We start from the raw sequence: 18,975 nt of genomic DNA, 5'->3' as shown, positions 1-18,975 counted from the left end.
GACAGAGAGGCAGAGAAAAAGAGCATGATGTTGGGAAAAGAGAGGGAGAGGGAGAAGCAGACTCCCTACTGAGCAAGGAGCCCCACATGGGGGTCGATCCCAGCACCCTGAGATTGTGACCTGAGCCGAAGGCAGTTGCTTAACTGACTGAGCCACCCAGGTGCCCCAACTTACCCCTTTCTGAAAGAGTAAGATGTTTCAGTTGAATTGGTGAAAAATTTGCAATTTCTCTACCTTTTTCATGTCCAACTACTACCACCAGAAACTTTTATTTGCATGCTACTTGTATTTGTAAATATTTCATATTCAATTCTTAAAAAATTCTGTGGGGTTCATAGGCCCTCCAAGGAGTAGGACATCTGTGATGAGAATATGAGGCCCGGTTTCCCCCCAGCTAGGAGGCCTAGTTTCTTGCTCCTTTCCTTCAGCGACCCCGCAGACGTGTGTGAGATCCCACACAGATCCAAGTTTTAAACACAGCCAAACAATCCAAGCACGTCTGTAACCACAGGAGACCAAAAGTTCTGCAATAGCAGGTGACTTTTCTAAGAAAGCTCACACAGTCTGGGATAGGCTAACCTGACCACCACAGAGCAGAAGGAAAAAAAAAAAAAAAGCCACAAACCCCTCTTTAAAAAAAAAAAAAAAAAAAGCAGCAACTTCATTTGCTGGCTCAGCAGATGTTTTCCCCTATTATAGTTTGAAAAAGAACATGACTTGGAGGCCCTTCTACCCTTAGTCCTTCCTCCCGCCCCCGACTGTACCATTAAATCCTAGATACTGGGGTGACTGAAAAGGATAGGGAATAAATCAGTAATTGCAAAAAAACTTTCTCCCCATTTTCTGCTTGGCAGGACTTGCTACTTTCTTCTAAGTTGTTTATACTGATCCTTTCAAGGGTTTGCTCTGCTTGTGAAGGTCACAGCCAGAGCGGGCAATGAACTTTGGACTATGGCTGGAGCGAGGTAAACAACAGCACTATAAATACCAGGGCTCTGGCTGTGGCTTGGAGGAGCTGCGGGGCTGAGCAGAGAGAGAGGAAGCCGGCTGGCTGGAAGGGGTTGTGTAAGTTGCAACTTTGTGTTTGCCAATATTTGATTCTTTGAGAGTTTGGTAAATAACTTGATTTTGAGCCTGATAAAATGTTTCTGTCCTTAGGATAGAGTTTTAAAAAGGGACGTGGGTAAATGAAATAAAAAGAATACAAAAGGAAGAAATAAAAAGAATACAAAAGGAAGAGAATAAAAGAGCCTGGAATTGGGTGGGGTAGGTGAGGCTCTGTCTGGGGGACGAGGCACAGTCCTTGCAGATTTCTGCCCTGCCTGCTGGACGGGGGCAACTCTGCAAAGAGTTGTGTTGTTTTGTAGGCGATATTGCCTGTTCAGGCTTGACTATCTCCCACGGAAATGCAGAGACTCTCAGGAATAATCAGACCCTGGGTTTGAGGGGGTCGAGACAGGTGTGGCCATTCTGCAGGGCTGTGGAAATGTCCAGGGGTACCGTGAGCGGTTTCAGAAATCACCGCACGGGACAGCACAAGACCTGGTGTGGGGGGTGGGGGGGCAGGGTGTGTCCACTGCGTGGAAGAGGTTGTCTTTGATGAAATGCAGGGGTTTGCAGTGTACAAGGTGAGCGGGTACTTTCAGGTGAACAAGGAAGGGCCCTCAGAGGCCAGCCTGGAGTTTGGAGGGGGGGAAACAGACGTAAGTCTGCATGTGGTCAAAAATCTTGTTTGGTGATTGAAAAGTGGTAGGACTAGTGAAATTGACAGTTACTTTAAATAGCTTCCAGTATTTCCAGCTGAGTTATCTATCTTCATTATTTTTAACATAGCTATCTCGGAGCTATGATAATCAAATGTTTATTATGCAGAAATGATCCTAAGAAAATAAAGTTGAACAGCCTATTGGATATACCATAGAAAAAATTTGTGTGAACTGCATAAGCCACTACCCTAGGCCAATGGCTTTATGTCTTTTTTCATCAAAAAACGGCAAATAAGAGTCTTTTCATTTATCTTTACTATTTAGCTCCTTGAGAGGATATGTATATGGTGAAGTGATGAGTTCACCAAGTGGTGAATTTATGCTGAAGATCCTATAGCTGCTGAAATTATGTTCTAGAAAGTAAGGGCTCGCCCTCCATTCTAGTAAGAAACAAAACAAATGGAAATACTTTGATGTTCTCTTTGCCTTCCTCAGGCATAAACCAGTAAAACCCTGGCTTCTATAGCTGTTAATGGATTTAGCAGAACTGGTTTGAATCCAGTCTCTTTTTTGACTCACACCTGTGTGGACTTGGGCAAGATGCCGAACTCGTTCTCAGCCAGTTTCCCGAGCTGCAGAAGGGGGTCTGGTGATGGTCCCACAGTCGTAAGGATTAACTGGCAGGCTATGGGGAGGTGCTTAGCACCACCGTGTCGAGTTCCATAAATGCTCAATGAGTGGTGGCTATAATAAGGGTAATTGTGCCATCAGTAGAAATAACATCCTAAAGAAATCCCCTAGATTTAGTCCAGATGCAACCTCTATTTTTAAATAGTAGAGTCTTAAAAATATTAGAATAGTTGGGATGGACTTAATAAATCATTTAATTTCCCTCTCTTTTCTTTTTGTTAGACTTATCAAGATACCCTATACAGGTAGGAATTTTGTGGTGTTAAATGACGTGAAAGATAGTCAGGTTTTTAAAAATTCTGTCCACATCTACCAGTGCACCAGAGCCCCACTCAATCTGGTTCTAGCCTTTCTATACGCATCTTAATTCTGGGCTCACTCTGGGTAACTGATCATTAGCTGCCCACCTTCTTTCCCTCCCCTATGTCCCCCCAAAGTACTTTTACTTTCTTATCCCAGATTAGCGCCTGAAAGTGTGCCAAATTCCCAGTTCTAGAATGTTGTCTCTCCATGGACTTTTATATCAGAATAAGCCTTGTTCCTGGGTGGATTTTTTCTTTTTCTGCTCATCTCTGCTGAATGAGTTCCTATTTTTGCTACCTGTCTACAGATCCCTTGTTTTATGTGTACCTCACTGCTGGGAGAGTTAGCCTTAGTTTGGGGATATTTCGGGTAAGATACTGAACTTTTCTACTTAGAGGAGGGCATCTTTTTACCCAAGAGCATGCCATCTAGTCACAGAAACTTCCTGAAAGTCATGGTGGCCAATACATAGGCAGAGTTTGATTGCAGGGAGTTTGGAGTGGTAGAGGGACAGTGATTTGTGGCATATCTCCTTGGTCAGAGTTTTTTCTTTGGTCATATTTACCTCAGATGTGGTAGTAACAATTTGGGAGGCGGTTTTATACCTGAAAAGATTCAAACCCTTTATTGTTAATGTAGAGCTAGACTTTAAAGAGTAAGAGGAACAAAAGAGCCATACCCAGGAGACTTAGAAATGCAGAATGCTTGAACCTGCGGAGCTAAGGGCCCCACCTCAGCCACCTTCATGGTCACCCTCACTGCCACCTCCTTTCTTCCTGGGTTCTCTTTCCATGCTGGCTCTTTTCCTTCCTTTCTTAGATTGATAGGGGGCAGAAAGTGGCAGTCAGAACTTGCATCTCCAAGATCTTATTTATTTGAGAGAGAGAGAGAGAGAGAGAGAGAGGGAGAGAGACATGAGATGCGGGAGGGGCAGAAGGAGAAACAGAGTCTCTGCTGATGTGGGGCACCATCCCTGGACCCCAGGATCATGACCTGAGCCAAAGGCAGACCCTTAACCCACTTAACCGGCCCAGCCACCCAGGCGCCTGCATCTCAAAAAATCTTGTTTGCAGAATGTTACTTGACTATAGAGGCCACAGTCTCAAAATTTTTCTAAACCTTTATCTTCTAGACAAGTAGTTGGCTGCCTATTGAGGCAGGTCTCCACAGCTTTACTAACGTTTCTGGCCAAGCCAGGTGGTTCAGAGACGCTTGGACAACTCCCCTGCCTGGGGCGGATTTTTTAACCCCTTCTGGGTGGGAAGATTGGTGCGGGCAGGCCCAACGTAAATCCCGGATCCGGCTAGCTGCGGATGGGAAGGGGGAGGGCACTGGCTGGATTTATAGAAATCCCTGGTTATGACTGTGAAGTCACCTGTGGAGATGACAGAAAGGTTTCCTCTATTACAGGACAACCCCAGCAATGTGGAGAAGCCTGGGGCTTGCCCTGGCTCTCTGTCTCCTCCCAGGGGGAGGAACAGAGAGCCAGGGACAGAGCACCGTTTGTAAGCAACCTCCAGAGTGGAGCATAGGAGATCAAAATCCAATGCTGAACTCAAGCGGTTCAGTGACAGTGGTGGCCCTTCTTCAAGCCAGCTGATACCTGTGCATTCTGCAGGCGTCCCGGTGAGTGTCGTTCTGTGCTCCAGGACTTCTCAAGGGGAAAGCTATTGAACACATACATACACACATAAAAGAAACATAGAAATGGAAAAGATGTGTTTATTAAATCACATCTTTAGAAAACTATACATGTTTGCCTAAAACATCTTAGAACGGAGTATACTAGGAGGATCTATACCAGAGCATTTATAGTGGTTTTCCTGGGATTATAGAAAAATTTTCTTCCTTTTATGGACCCATAGTTTATAATGTCTTACTAAATATATATTACTTGTGTAGTGAAATGTTCTAAAATGTAATCCTGCAAATGTGTTAGTTATTTTGATAGAGAAAGCAAATGCGAGTGATTTGCTGGAGGAGAATCAACACTAGACTTGCCATCAAATGTCCTGTGTCATTTCACAAATACATATATGTATATATAAATTATATGTATAACAAATATAAGTATATTTGTTAGGCTCTTCCGTAAGTATTTATTGGGTAGAATTCTCTGTCAAATGGATTAAAAAATGTACACTTTGTAAGATTAATTTGAGGACCAAATGAGTTATTGCTTGTGCAGTCATTTAGCATGAGGTTTTAACTGAGCACAAGTATTCAATAAATAATTGAAAAAACATAAGTTTTAGTTTTTTACAACAATATAAAGAAGAGATAAGTAAAAAATAGCAAAAGAGTTTCATGTAAAAAATAGTGAGGAGAGAGAAGTCACTAATAAATGAGATTATTCCTTTTTTGTATTTTTCCCAAATATTTCAGATTGGAAGACCTGCGAGTAAAACTGGAGAAAGAAGGATATTTGAACATCTCTTACGTTGTTGTTAATCATCAAGGACTTTCTTCTCAATTACAATATATGAATCTTAAAAATAAGGTTTCAGAGCATATTCCTGTTTATCAACAAGAAGAAAACCAAACAGATGTCTGGACACTCTTAAATGGGAAAAAGGATGACTTCCTCATATATGACAGGTGTGTATGACACACACCACACACACCAAATTAAAACATAACCTGCTTTGCATTTAAGAGTAAGTGACTTAAAATAAGACACCTTCTTTTGTTTTTATTACCAGATACTCAGAGTGAACACATTAAAATGTTTGGTTTTAATTTTTTTTTTTTTTTTTTAAGATTATTTATTTATTTGGAAGACAGAGATCACAAGTAGGCAGAGAGGCAGACAGTGAGAGGAGGAAGCAGGCTCCTGGCTGAGCAGAGAGCTCGATGTGGGGCTCGATCCCAGGACCCTGGGATCATGACCCGAGCCGGAGGCAGAGGCTTTAACCCACTGAGCCACCCAGGCGCCCGGGTTTTAATGTTTTTGAAATGACTTTCTTTTGTGCAAAAGAATCCACCATTCTAATAGAGAAACACAGAAAATTGACTATACGCCAGCCGCGCCCCCCACCCCCTGCCCAAGATTAGCATTCTGAGAAAGAAGGAGCAATTTGCATATCATGGACAATTCTAACCTGAGAATTTTGCAGATGAGTAACTATACTTTGCAGACCACTTGCTTATCTCTGATCTGATTAATAGTTTAAGAGTGACATACCTGAATTTCTAAACTATAAAGTATGTTAATCATTTAGGTCTAATCTGTATAAATCTGTGTTTGATCCCTTGAATGAATAAAACATTTGTATTTTGAGGGAACCTAGATGCTTACATTATTTGATATGACCAACATGACTAGTTGATGCTGTTTTCTTTGGACTCTCAGAAACGGTGAGCCAGACTCTGTTTAGGACTAAGTCCTACTTTATCTTAAATATTATTTTTTATTGTGTTATTTTAGTCACCATAATACTCTAAATATTTTTAATATTATGTCTTCTTTTCAGACTATAAACTTCTAGTTTAGATAGTTGCAAAGTGTAGTTCTTTGATATTCACATAATGTTATATATCCTGGGTAAAATGTGGGCAAGAAGGACATTTCAACTCCCCCATTTCTGAGAATACCAAGTATTGTAATTCCATTTCTTTCATTATGCTGAAATTTTTGTTGCATCAGAGATACATGTATATGTATGTATGTATTTTAAAGATTTTATCTATTTATTTGACAGAGAGATCACAAGTAGGCAGAACAGCAGGCAGAGAGAAGGGGAAGCAGCTCCCCCCACAAGCAGAGAGCCCAATGTGGGGCTCTATCCCAGGACCCTGAGATCATGACCTGAGCTGAAGGCAGAGGCTTAACCCACTGAGCCACCAAGGCACCCCTGCATCAGATATATTTTTTAACTAAATGGGCTACTTGCTAAGAAATTTTTTGTTACAGTGTAAATTTTTTGTTGCGTGGAATTTGTGCTGCCATAGTAGTTATGAAAACCTCATGTGATTTGCAGAGCCCAATTTATAATAAGTCAATGGTTTGGGCATTGGTAGAGTTTATGTGTCTTACCAAACTGTATTTGACCATGTCATAGTGACTAAACTTAACGTAGTTTTGATATTATTAATGTTGGCTTATCTATAACATTTTGAAACGCTTTTATTAGATTCACTGTATCCTTGCTGTGACCTAAGGTGGTATTCAGTGCCAGGGAGCTCATCTGAGACCCCATTCAAGGAAATTTACTGAAGTTGTGAATGGATGGGTCTTCATTATAAGACCATTAAGCCAACAATACATGTCCCAAACTGCTTATATACGATCACCGTACAGAAACTATTGTAACGATATTGTGTTTGTCCTTTTTTTCAGATGTGGCCGTCTTGTATACCATCTTGGTTTGCCTTATTCCTTCCTAACTTTCCCATATGTAGAAGAAGCCATTAAGATTGCTTACTGCGAGGAGAAATGTGGAAACTGCTCTCTCATGGTATTTTATTTTTCTCAATTATTTTTACTGGGAGAAAAGAGAAAATCTTTTAGGAGCTATCTAAATTGTTTCAAGACCAACTAGCTAATCAGTGTTTCTGTTGGCTATATTAAAAATAAACAACAGTAATTTCTATAATTACACACACCTTCTATTATGTAACATGTACTGTAAGACATTTTTTCAAGATCCGTATTCCTGCTTTTATCTAGGAGTTTTGAAAACAAAAGTCAGTATAGATCACATATTTCAAATATCACCAAATGATACTGCATGTGTTCAAAATGCTCAAAGAATTCAGCCAACATAAAATAACATTATTGTAATATCCTGAATGTGTTCACGTAAGAGCATACTGATAGCAAAGCTAATTCATGGCATTACCTGAAATGGAACTGGGACCCAGACAGCTACTTAATTTGTCAAAGTTCAGCTTTTCCGGGAAGCCCTTACACTGTCTGACCATTTTGTAGCCAGAATCACCGTGTTTATTTCACAACAGAATAGATTTTCTACTCATTACTGATATTTCTCTTCTAACGACTGTGAGAATATTTCTTCCTTGTTATAAGAAGCTCTCTATTTAAATATGGTTTATAAAAAGATACTCAAGGGATTGATTTTAATTTATACTAACTAGAGCCCTTCCCCTAGGTTGAAAAAGGAAAATAATTCCAAACAATTTTCCTTAATAGGGCAAATTGGAACAATTTAAACTCAGGTTTAAATATAATTCCTTTTTTAAGAAAAGATTTTATTTATTTGATAGAGAGAGATCACAAGTGTGCAGAGTGATAGGCAGAAGGAGAGGGAGAAGCAGGCTCCCCACTGAACAGAGAGCCCAACGCTGGGCTCAGAGGTTAATGGCAGATACTTAACCATTGAGCCACCCAGGCACCCCTAAAAATAATTCTGAATTTGATTTGTGAGCTATACATCTTTCAGATTTTTTCATATGTAAAGAAAGCCACCTCAATTTTTAATGAGCTATTTAATTAATTTAGTTGTTATTAAGCACAACAGGTTAATTACTCTAGTTATATAATTTTCACATTTTAATCTTTGTTATAATCCTATGAAGCTTATTCTAATGCTTTTAGAGAGGGGAAGACTGAGATAATGCAAATAAAGTATTAATTCAATGTCTGACTTCTAAATGCTTAGTAAATGCTAGCTAATATTGATTCCTCATATTCTGGGATTATTTTAGTATTTTGCATTTTTGCAAGAGCCTAATAGTTACAAATATACCCAGTTATATTTAAACCTCTGATATGCCAAAGCAAATTGGACTTTTCCTATTTCATTGTATCCTAGATGCCATCATTAAATGACACATTATTTTATGTACTATTTAAAAAAATTCTGTCAAGGTAGGACACAACGTTGTAACACTATTAACAGTAGGATGCGTTCTGATTTTAAAGACATTAAAATGTGAAAAAAATACATTGTAGGATCAATAAAATGTAGGATTGATAAAATAGAGTAATTGGTTTTTTGAAATTAGACTACTGCTACCAATCTTTGAACATTTAGAACATTATGTGGTATATTTTAAACATTTATCAAATTGTTACTAAGTTTGTCAAATTGTTTATAGTATTAAATTCTCAAAAGTGAAGGAAATAGTCAAAACTAAAAGGCACCCTATGAAATGGGAGAAGATACTTGCAAATGACATATCTGATAAAGGGTTAGTATCCAAAATATATAAAAAACTTCTAAAACTCAACACCAAATAACCCTAGTAATCTAATTAAAAATGGGGCAGAACACATGAATAGACATTTTTCCAAAGAAGACATATAAGAGGGCAAACAGACACATGAAGAGATGTTCAACATCACTGATCATCAGGGAAATACAAAAACTGTAGTGAGATACCACTTTGCACCTGTCGGAATGGCTAAAATCAATAACACAAGAAACAACAGGTGTTGGCAAGGATGTGGAGAAAGGGGAACCCTCTTACACTGTTGGTGGGAATGCAAACTGGTGCAGCCGCTCTAGAAAACAGTATGGAGGTTCCTCAAAAAGTTAAAAATAGAGCTACCCTATGATCCAGGAATTGTACTAGTGGGTATTTACCCCCCAAATACGAAAATACTAATTTAAGAGGATATATGCACCCCTCTGTTTATGGCAGCATTATCTACAATAACCAAATTATGGAAGCAGCCCAAGTGTCTATTGATTGATGAATGGATAAGGAATATATGTGTGTACACACACACACACACACACACACACACACACACACACACACACTGGAATATTATTCAGCCAGAAAAAGAATGAAATCTTGCCATTTGCAACGGTGTGGATGGAGCTAGAGAGTATTATGCTAAGTGAAATAGTCAGAGAAAGACAAATACCATATGATTTTACTCATATGTGGAATTTAAAAAACAAAACAAATGAACATGGGGGGAAAAAAAGAGGCAAACCAAGAAACAGATCCTTAATTACAGAGAACAAACTCAGGGTTGCTGGAGGGGAGGTGGGAGGGAGGGATGGGTGCAACAAGTGATGGGCATTAAGGAAGGCATCTGTGATGAGCACTAGGTGTTATATGTAAGTGATGAATCACTAAATTCTGCACCTGGAACTAATATTGTACTGAATGTTAACTATCTGGAATTTAGAAAAATTTGGAAAAAAAAAAAGAAATAAAGCAAAAAAAAAAAAAAAGGAAAGAAATGAACAAATGAGCCAAGGGGGAAAAGAGGGGCAGGGTGGCAAATCAAGAACCAGAAACAGACTCTTAACTACAGAGAACAAACTGATGGTTACCAGAGGGGAGGGTGGGGAATGGAGGGGATGGGTGAAACAGGTGATGGGGATTAAGGCGTGCACCTGTTGTGATGAGCACCATGTGTTGAATGGAAGTGCTGCATCACTATATTGTACACCTGAACCTAATACTACATTGTATGTTAACTGGAATTTGAATACAAACTTTAAAAATTACATTGAATTCTTAAAAGTACCATTTAATAGTTGTATGCAAAGATCCAGTGGAATTTTTAACTTTTCAAAAACGGTGAACACTTAGAAGATCAGTGTGAGAGACCGAAGACTCACTAACTGTGCTTACAAATCACTTTAGGTAAACGTTTCATATGACGCTGCTCTATCTGTAAGCTTTGAGGCTATGATTTGTGGGCACACAAAACAATAAAAAAAAAAAAAAGACTCGCAGCAAATTAACTAGATTGATGCAGAATGGAATCTCTTGCTCAGTGGAAGATTGGCAGGATTTGCTCCATTGCCCCCCACAGCCTGACAGGAGGGACATAGTAACAGAAGTAGTGAAGTTCAAAACATTTCCTGGCGTAAGTTGAGGCATGAAAAATGACTCATTTCGAGCAGAGTTTATTGGCATTTTTGAGTTATCAGAAATTAGTTTGCTTCAGAATATAGCATTATATTTGAATAGAATGATAAAGTGATACAGGTGTGAAAGGTTCTGTGTAGTTCAGCTGCTTCTAAGACTTGATATTTGTTTGACTTTACTGCAATCAGTGGTAAGTTCTTTTAACCAGTTAATCTAGTTTTCCTTCTGCAGATGTAAGTAAGGTCATTTGTGTTCTTTTTAAGCCTTACCTGTCTCTTAATTCTTCAGAATTCTTTTTTTTTTTTTGAAGATTTTATTTATTTATTTGACAGAAAGAGAGAGATCACAAGTAGGCAGAGAGGCAGGCAGAGAGAGAGGAGGAAGCAGATTCCCCACTGAGCAGAGATCCCAGGACCCTGAGATCATGACCTGAGCCAGAGGCAGAGGCTTTAACCCACTGAGCCACCCAGGCACCCCTCTTCTTCAGAATTCTTAAAAATTTGGGAAATGCTCTTGATAAGGAAAATTTGAATTCTGCTGTTGATTTAACCCGTATAGAAGCCTAGGTGAACTCTTAAATTTTAATTCGCTTATGCTGTATTTTACGTATTTGCAAAACATTAATGTTAATTCTCTTGTAAGAAGCTTGGGGAATCTTTGATTAAATGAAGACTTTGTATAAGAAGCAGTTTGTAATTAGGTATGATGGAAAGCAAATATTAGTAAGTCTAGGTGTTGAAACCGATTTCAGATTTTTATCTCATTAATGTAATGCTAGAAAAACAAAACCAGTTCAATCTTAATTAACTGGCTTGAATGTTACATATTTTAGCTCTGCAAATCATTTTTTGTGCACTCTTGCTAAATCTTTACATTTATTGATAAGTGATTGTAAATTTGTTCTAGACCCTGGAAGCTAAAGACTTCTGTGAAATGGTATCTTCGCCTACTGTGGGAAACACAACGGAGGCTCCCCAGCCACACCACCACCACCACCACCACCACCGCCATCACAAGCATGGGCATCAGCATCATGGGAACAAGGAGCTTTCGGAGACTCAGCCACCAGAAGCCCCAGATGTGGCTGAGTGTCCAGCTCCTCAAGGCCTTCATCAGCACTGTAAACACAAGACCCACGAAAGACAGGGCCACCCAGAGAACTGAGATCTGCCAGCAGGAAGTGAAGGTTTACAACTTTCTGTCCCACAAAAGAAGCTCTGACGAAAGGGTTGTATAAATCAGTTACTCTGCACATTGCCTAAAGATTCAGGGTTGGCCCCTAGCAGCTGATGCTGACACTGACGACATCTGATATTTGAAAAAACAGGGTCTGCAATCACCTGACAATGTAAGGAAACCCTCCCCTCTTTATGCAGCTGACAGGGACTTTGGGCAGAGGAGAACGTCATTGAATCTTGACAGTGACGTTTGCCTCCAGCTGCCTGACAAGCAAGTCAGCAGCTTCAGCCCACAGAAGCCAGCACCAATTGAAGCTGAAAAAATAAGGCCAAAATGTGAAAATGACCTTCATACTAAATAGTTAAATAAGACATACTCCCCAAGTAGGTCTGGACAATTTCATTTCCAGCATTTTATAAGCTGTCTAATTAATACTGATCCAAAAATAAGAATTGGATTTGTACAAACATGGAGAAATCTATTACATTGGCTTCCAAATTTTTAAAATTTAAATCAAAGAAATTTTTGCCCAAACCATGTTTTCATTATTTTATTATAAAGGTGATTGCAGCATTTGGTTAATATGTTTTTCTTTTTCTTTTTCCAGCATTCTACTTGCTTTAATGAGAACAGAGACATAAACTATGACCTAGGGGTTTCTGTTGGATAGTTAGCAATTTAGAATGGAGAAGGAACAACAAAGACATGTTTTCCATTTTTTTCTTTACTTATTTCTCAAAAAAAATGATCTTAGTCTTTTAAATCTTATGTTTTTAATTGATTAAACCTTTAAAGAACTCAGTGAATTCGTCTTTTAAGTTCCAGAAATACTGACACATGACTATTTTGCTAGGACTACATTTTAAATATCTACTTACACTTTGTATATCTAAGAGTTTTGATTTTCACTATCATGTATGAAATGAAGCCCCTATATCTTATTTTCTTTATCTAGCATATCATACTCTTAAATTTGAGATAGTCTGTCTTGAGAGTTGTAATGGAAAAGATAAAAGAATGTTGTCTGTCTCTTGATTGTTTAGAAAGTATTTCCATAGTCAATGATGGTTCAATAGGTAAACTAAGGCCTATAAACCTGAACTCCTTTATGGTTAATACTGTTAAGCAAGAATGTAGTACACAATTGGCCAGATATGGATTTGTTTAAATAAACTCAATTTAAAAAGTTTGAAGCTCTCCTTTTTCTTTGTTATTATTTGGGCAGTATGTTCTATCAATGATAGAAGTAAGTTTCCAACTGCTTTTAGAGAAATTAGGTAGCAACTAATGAATTTACTTTCCTACTCAAAACCGTCTACGCTTAAGGTAAGAACCTTTCCCAGTAGGTTTAAGATCAGAATCTTTGTTAAGGGAGAGACGTTGCTCTAAATCACGAATGGTATTCCGAAGAACTGCAATCTCCTTGTTTTTTTCTTCTTGAAGATGTTGAAGCTTCTAAATAAAGCAGAATGAAATTTGTTACTGCAATTCAGAAACAGGAGGATTAAATGCAAGAAATAAACAACAACAAAAAAACAGTAAAAACTGCATTTCTGTCTTAAGTAGGTATTTTTAAAGAGCTTATTTTGAAAGGTTTATAATTTTATCTTCAGGAGGCTTATGGGGTAAAAGGGGAATAAGGATACCAAAGTACGTATTAGCACCATTTGTTCTAGTTTATTCCCTTCTCCCTATATAGCTTGAAGTTCTAAACCATAAAGGAGTTGAACAAAAAGAAACCTATTATCTGAGTGCCTAAATAACTTCAGAATAGTAGGTCACCCCTAGTTCAGAATATATTACAGAATTCCTTAGATGGCCCAAAGAGTCAAAGACTTCTGTAATGTTTTAATTTACTGCTAAGATTTATAAATTTAAATTAAAGGTGACTTTTAAAGTTTTATCTATTTTACAGAGAGAGAGCACTCAGTGGGGAGGGGCAGGAAGAGGGAGAAGGGGAGAGAGAATCTCTCAAGCAGTTTCCATGCTCAGCACATGGCCCGATGCAGGGCTCAATCTCATCTCATGACCCTGAAATCATGACTTGAGTTGAAACCCATAGTCTGATGCTTAACTGAGCCCCCCAGGCACCCCAAATTGAAAGTGACTTTTAAAGATTATTCAAAACCCAAGATCTTCCTGATTGTGGGATATATTTTAAGAAAAATCATTAAGTATATCATTAGTAAATACTAGACAGCTTTTAGAGAAACACACTAAGAAAATATTTTCTTAAGAAATAGCTATGGAAGAAAATCTCACATACCCTTCTGTAGATACTCTGTGGCAAAACAGTAGAATCTGGATATGATTTTGATTTAGTTTGAACTCTTGCTAGTTTGGCATCAAACTGAATCAAGTTTAAAAAGAAAGTTATTGAGAACATTCTAGCTAAACAACTAAAACAATTACTTCTATAAATATAAGCATAATTCATTATATTTTTAACATAATCTGTGATTTAAGTATATTCTCTGTATAACACAAGATAGAGAAGTCTTCCTTTAAAGGAACAATTTTTAAGAAAGAGCAAAGAACACCCAAACAAGAGTAACGTTGCTGCGTGTTAAATTACCTGGAGAGCTTTTTAAAAGTACCAAATGCCTGGGCAGTACCTTAGAGATTTTGGGATAGAGTCAGTGTAATCTTTTTGTTAAGACATTAGGAAGGAATCTAGATAACCAGGATTAGGAATCTAGTTAACATAAAGATGGGTAAAAATATTTTCATGTTACCATGAATGTCCTTTAGTAAAGAAAAAATAGTGTAGTCAACAGTCATGGGGTAAAAACTCGTATTACCCTTCTGTAAAATCACTGAGGCTGAGTAGTAGAATTTGGATATAATTTTAGTTTGAACTCTTATTGGTTTGACATTAAACTGAATCAGGTTTAAAAATTCTCATAAGTCGTTCTTACAGGTCATTTTTTTTTGCAAAATCTCCCCCACCTGCCTTTAACTTAATTTGTCAGAGAGAGAGAGAGAGAGAGAGAGAGAGAGATAGCATGTGAGAGCCCAAGCAGAGGGAATGGCAGGCAGAGGGAGAAGCAGGCTCCCTACTGAGAAGGGAGCCTGATACAGGACTTGATCCCAGGACCTAGGATCGTGACCTGAGGTGAAGGCAGATTCTTAACCGACTGAGCCACCCAGGTATTCCACAAAGCCTTCCCTTATAATTCTTCCCTTCACGTTGAGTTTAGTGTAGCCTCTTTGTGGTCGAAAAACAAACTCAGTGAGATTGTATTCTGGTTTAGGGAAGTAAATGGATAGCTATGATAAAGATGAATAACAAAAAGTTATGTGTATCAGTGTAAACAACAGACTTGGCTAGACCAGTGACAGGGCACAGATGGCAAACACAATGCATTTTCAGGAAATGGATTAGAAGTTGATGATACATCTTGAAACACGGCCTACTGTATCTCAGTTGGCTATCCAGCCCTTCCTCTCTGTGGGTTGTGGGCACACTTGACCAGAGAAAGTGGCAGCAGTAAAATGCTTGTCAAGTCAACATCAGTCCCCCTTTGCACAAGGAGTATACAGATTTCACCACTGTATCCAACCAAGTACTCAGAGATACCAAGCTTTCATGAACATGAATAGTAAGCTAACTAAGCTGGTGAATTCTGACAGCAAAAGGTAAAGTGGGAGTCCGGCTGGGGAAAAACAATGGGAGAATGATGGATATGGAGATTGGTAGAATCTAGAAAAAAATTTTAAAGAATAAATACATTCTCAAAACATCCATGTCTTAGAGATTCTGACATCTGGTTAAACAACCTCCTGAAAGGGCTTTAGTTAGACCTTGGAACTGGAACTGTAGCCTTTGAGATGCTTTATTTGAAGATGCCTTATTTGAAGTCCCTTGAACATTTAAAAAAAAAAAATCTGGTTTGTCTGCCTGTATGGTAAGTATTTTCCACAAGTTTATTAGAGAGCAACTTGTCTCTTCTTCTTCTTCTTCTTTTTTTAAGATTTTATTTATTTTTTATGTGACAGAGACAGAGTGAGAGAGGGAACACAAGGAGGGTGAGTGGGAGAGGAAGAAGCAGGGGGAGTGGGAGAGGGAGAAGTAGGCTTCCTGTTGAGCAGGGAGACGGACGTGGGGCTCAATCCCTGGAATCAAGACCTGAGCTGAAGGTAGAGCAACCGAGGTGCCCCAACTTATATCTTTTTAATAAAGCTGAAAGAATTTCTAAGTGGTTTACAAGCGTTCCACAGTTTCTGTTGAAGAGGGAAAAATGTTAAGGATTAGAAACATTTGCTCCATCGCTGGAACGAATGGTGGTCCTATGATGCTTGCTTAGACTCAGCTACACAGTGTGGGAAATGCTGAGTTGCAGGTCTCCTGTCCCAGGTCTCCTGTCCTCTCTGTGGACCTTTTCAATGACTGAAGAGTCCTACCTTCAGGCCAAGTGCTGAAAGGCAAGGTAGCTAGCTGTGTCCGATGTTTGAGAGCTGCATGTGATGGAGAGTGAGCCTGTGTGTGTGTGTGTGTGTGGGTGTGTGTATCAGTTTTATCCTCTCCTGAAATTTATCTCACTGTGATGGAAAAAAAAAAAAGTCCTATTTAGACTAAGGGATGCATCTTCAAATTTAGCAAACTCGCGCATACTTACCTCTAACTGTAATTTGATAATTTCACTTTGTTTCTCCGTTTCTTGAGTTCTCAACTTTGCATTTAACTCTGAAATTTCTACCTCCTTTTTCTCTATCAGTTCTTTATGCTTTTTTTCATTTGACTCAACTGAACAAAAGTAAATAAAGTTAATTCATTTTAACATTTCAAAAATCTTATAAATTTGTAGTTAGCATTTTAAACAATTTACAGAAAGTAGATTTTATTAATAAAAACATGGTTTAGAAAGATTTATACACAGGTAAGCTTTTATATATTTTTGATAAACCCCTGCAAATTGCTTGAAACACAAAGATTACCTGTGAAGTGCTTTTGAACAAATAAACTGATTTGTATTCTTAAACATCAATTACATACATTATATATATATAGACATATATGTCTCTCTCTATATATATACACAATATACATAAATATTTTATATATAATAAAGAATAGGAGACTTAGTAGTTAAAGAGGGACACAAAGCCTGGGTTCCTAGATATAGAGGGCTCCAAATTACCGGATGATTTTAGAGCTACATCAAACCCCTGCTAAACTTTATTCCACATGACTGGGTGTCTGTCATATTCACACCACATCTCTATGATTCATCAAATTTCCTCTTCTCTCAACTTTCCTATTCCTATTGTTGATACCATGTCATTCAGGATGGGAGCCTCAAGGAAATTTCCAACTTTAGGGAGAAAAGAGTCAATTCATCCACAAGCCCCACCAATAAGGGCTCTCCATCCAGGACCAATCCACTACTTACTTAGTTTCAAGCCTTGTTTTTCTTCACTTGGACTCTGTGTCCAGGCTCTCAATCACAAGTCCCTACACCCTATACACTGTTGCCAGGTTAGTCTTCCTAAAGCATACCTCTAAGTATGGCCATCACCTTCACAAAACCTTTAATCACTTCCATTTTTTATCCTATAATTCAAACAGTCAAAGAATCCAGCCCTAGTGAGTTTTTGGCTTTTTACTTGCTAACCTTTCCATGGGGCACAAAGAAAAGGTAGGAGATGGATTATTATTCCCCAGAATGTCCTATCTCCCCCTCTATATGTATTGGCTTTTTTTTCTCTGCTGAGAGCTTTTTTTAAAAAAAGATTATTTATTTAATTTGACAGACAGAGATCACAAGCAGGCAGAGAGTGAGGCAGAGAGAGAGGGGGAAAGTAGGCCCCGCCCCTGAGCAGAGAGCCCGATGCAGGGATCGATCTCAGGACCCTGAGATCATGACCTGAGCTGAATGCAGAGGCTCAACCCACTTAACCACCCAGGCACCCCTCTGCTGAGAGATTTTTTTTCCCCCCCATCTTCCCCAATGCTTTGGAGTCATATTCAGTCTTTGGGATCAGGGTCTAGTACTTAAGAGTGTTGAAGGACAGAGTTAATAAGTTTGATAAAGTTCAATTTAGAATTTTTTCCTTAAAAAAATTTTTTTTCCTTCATTGTTTGTGCATTTTAATTCTTTCCAAGAACTTGTAGATAACTCAAGTTCACAAAAATTATCTTCTATGCTTTCTTCTAACACTTTGTAGATGTAGGTTTATATTCTGACTTATGCATTTCCAGTAAACTTTTTCATATATTGTACATAAGTATGAGCCCATACTAAGAAAAGTTTTTATTACTTTCGTGAAACCAATTAACGCTCAGTGTAAGTTCATGAGACCTCCTTTAGTGAGGGAAGAAAACTTCATTACTGAAATAACATTCCATATGCAGACTAAATATCAAAGCTATTAATTATACATTTCGCTGTAATCTTATAAGGGCATTAGCTGTTTCATATTAAGTAATGGCAAGTGCAAAAAATATAGATCCAGTTTAGAAATGTTGTAATTTATATCACATAAATATATGAAAGGTACAAAACTTAAAATGCATCAAGGTAATGTTCATTCAAGAATACTGGCAATTACTGAAAAAGTTTTACATGCACTTAAATTATTTTGTGATGTCTTAGAATTCAGTAAGTTAAAAATAACTTACTTTTTTCCTGCATATCCTGATGAAGTTTCCTTATTTCTATATTATATCCCTCCTCTTTGATTTTCATTTCACTCATAAGTTTGGCAATATTATTCTTATATTCCTAAAGATTAAAATATATATATTCATTCTTCAATTAAATATGGGTACACAACCTTCCATTAATTAGAAAGGTGAAATTCTAAAAGTTCATGTTAATTTTTAATATGTAATCATATCTAGAGAGATATTGCTTATGCCCCAAATGAGTAGCTTTGAGAAGGATCAATTTCTGGTCCAAGGAGATAGAAACCATCTAGAGACAACGTCTTCTTATCTTTGCTTCCTGAATACTCATCACCAGTGTTTAACATATCATAGATGTTCAAAATATTTTGTTAATTGTTAATGAATAAATGCCATGATAGCATTAAAATATGTACATTAAAGCTATACTTTAGAGACAATATTTGGTTCTATTCGATAGCTGGCAAGCTTAATGTAACATAAGATGAATCCTTTGAATGTGGCCTATTTCTGAAAATTATATACACATCCCTAATTCCCAGAAGGAGGTTAGGTACTACCCACGGTAAGGGTTAGTTTTATGAGGAGGAGGCTAGAGAACGATGAATTTGGGAGTGGAGAAGTTCTTACCAGGTGCCCGAGACTGGTTTCCTCGGTTGCTAAAGCATGGAA

The 18,975-nt window shown here is 38.0% G+C and overlaps 2 protein-coding genes across 2 annotated transcripts in view; one reads left to right on the top strand and one right to left on the bottom strand.

Annotated features, from left to right (window-relative positions):
- Positions 1-952: 952 nt before the first annotated feature.
- Positions 953-12,864, top strand: SELENOP (selenoprotein P). The gene is made up of 5 exons (XM_032851408.1): positions 953-1,065; positions 4,110-4,325; positions 5,085-5,297; positions 7,039-7,156; positions 11,403-12,864. Exons 2-5 carry the CDS (start codon positions 4,123-4,125, stop codon positions 12,012-12,014), a joined length of 1,146 nt encoding a protein of 381 aa, XP_032707299.1. The 5' UTR covers positions 953-1,065; positions 4,110-4,122; the 3' UTR covers positions 12,015-12,864.
- Positions 12,865-12,936: 72 nt separating this feature from the next.
- CCDC152 (coiled-coil domain containing 152) overlaps positions 12,937-18,975 on the bottom strand; it is a 29,468-nt gene continuing 23,429 nt past the window's right edge. The window contains 4 exon segments of the mRNA XM_032851407.1: positions 12,937-13,130; positions 13,942-14,025; positions 16,295-16,422; positions 18,298-18,400. Coding sequence (XP_032707298.1) covers positions 12,981-13,130; positions 13,942-14,025; positions 16,295-16,422; positions 18,298-18,400 — 465 coding nt within the window. The 3' untranslated portion in view covers positions 12,937-12,980.

This window comes from Lontra canadensis, unplaced genomic scaffold (genome assembly GCF_010015895.1).
Source record: "Lontra canadensis isolate GAN:19392208 unplaced genomic scaffold, GSC_riverotter_1.0 scaffold5, whole genome shotgun sequence".
Classification (NCBI taxonomy): domain Eukaryota; kingdom Metazoa; phylum Chordata; class Mammalia; order Carnivora; family Mustelidae; genus Lontra; species Lontra canadensis.
Note: the sequence above shows the minus strand (reverse complement) of the source record. Positions and strands in the feature narration are given on the sequence as shown.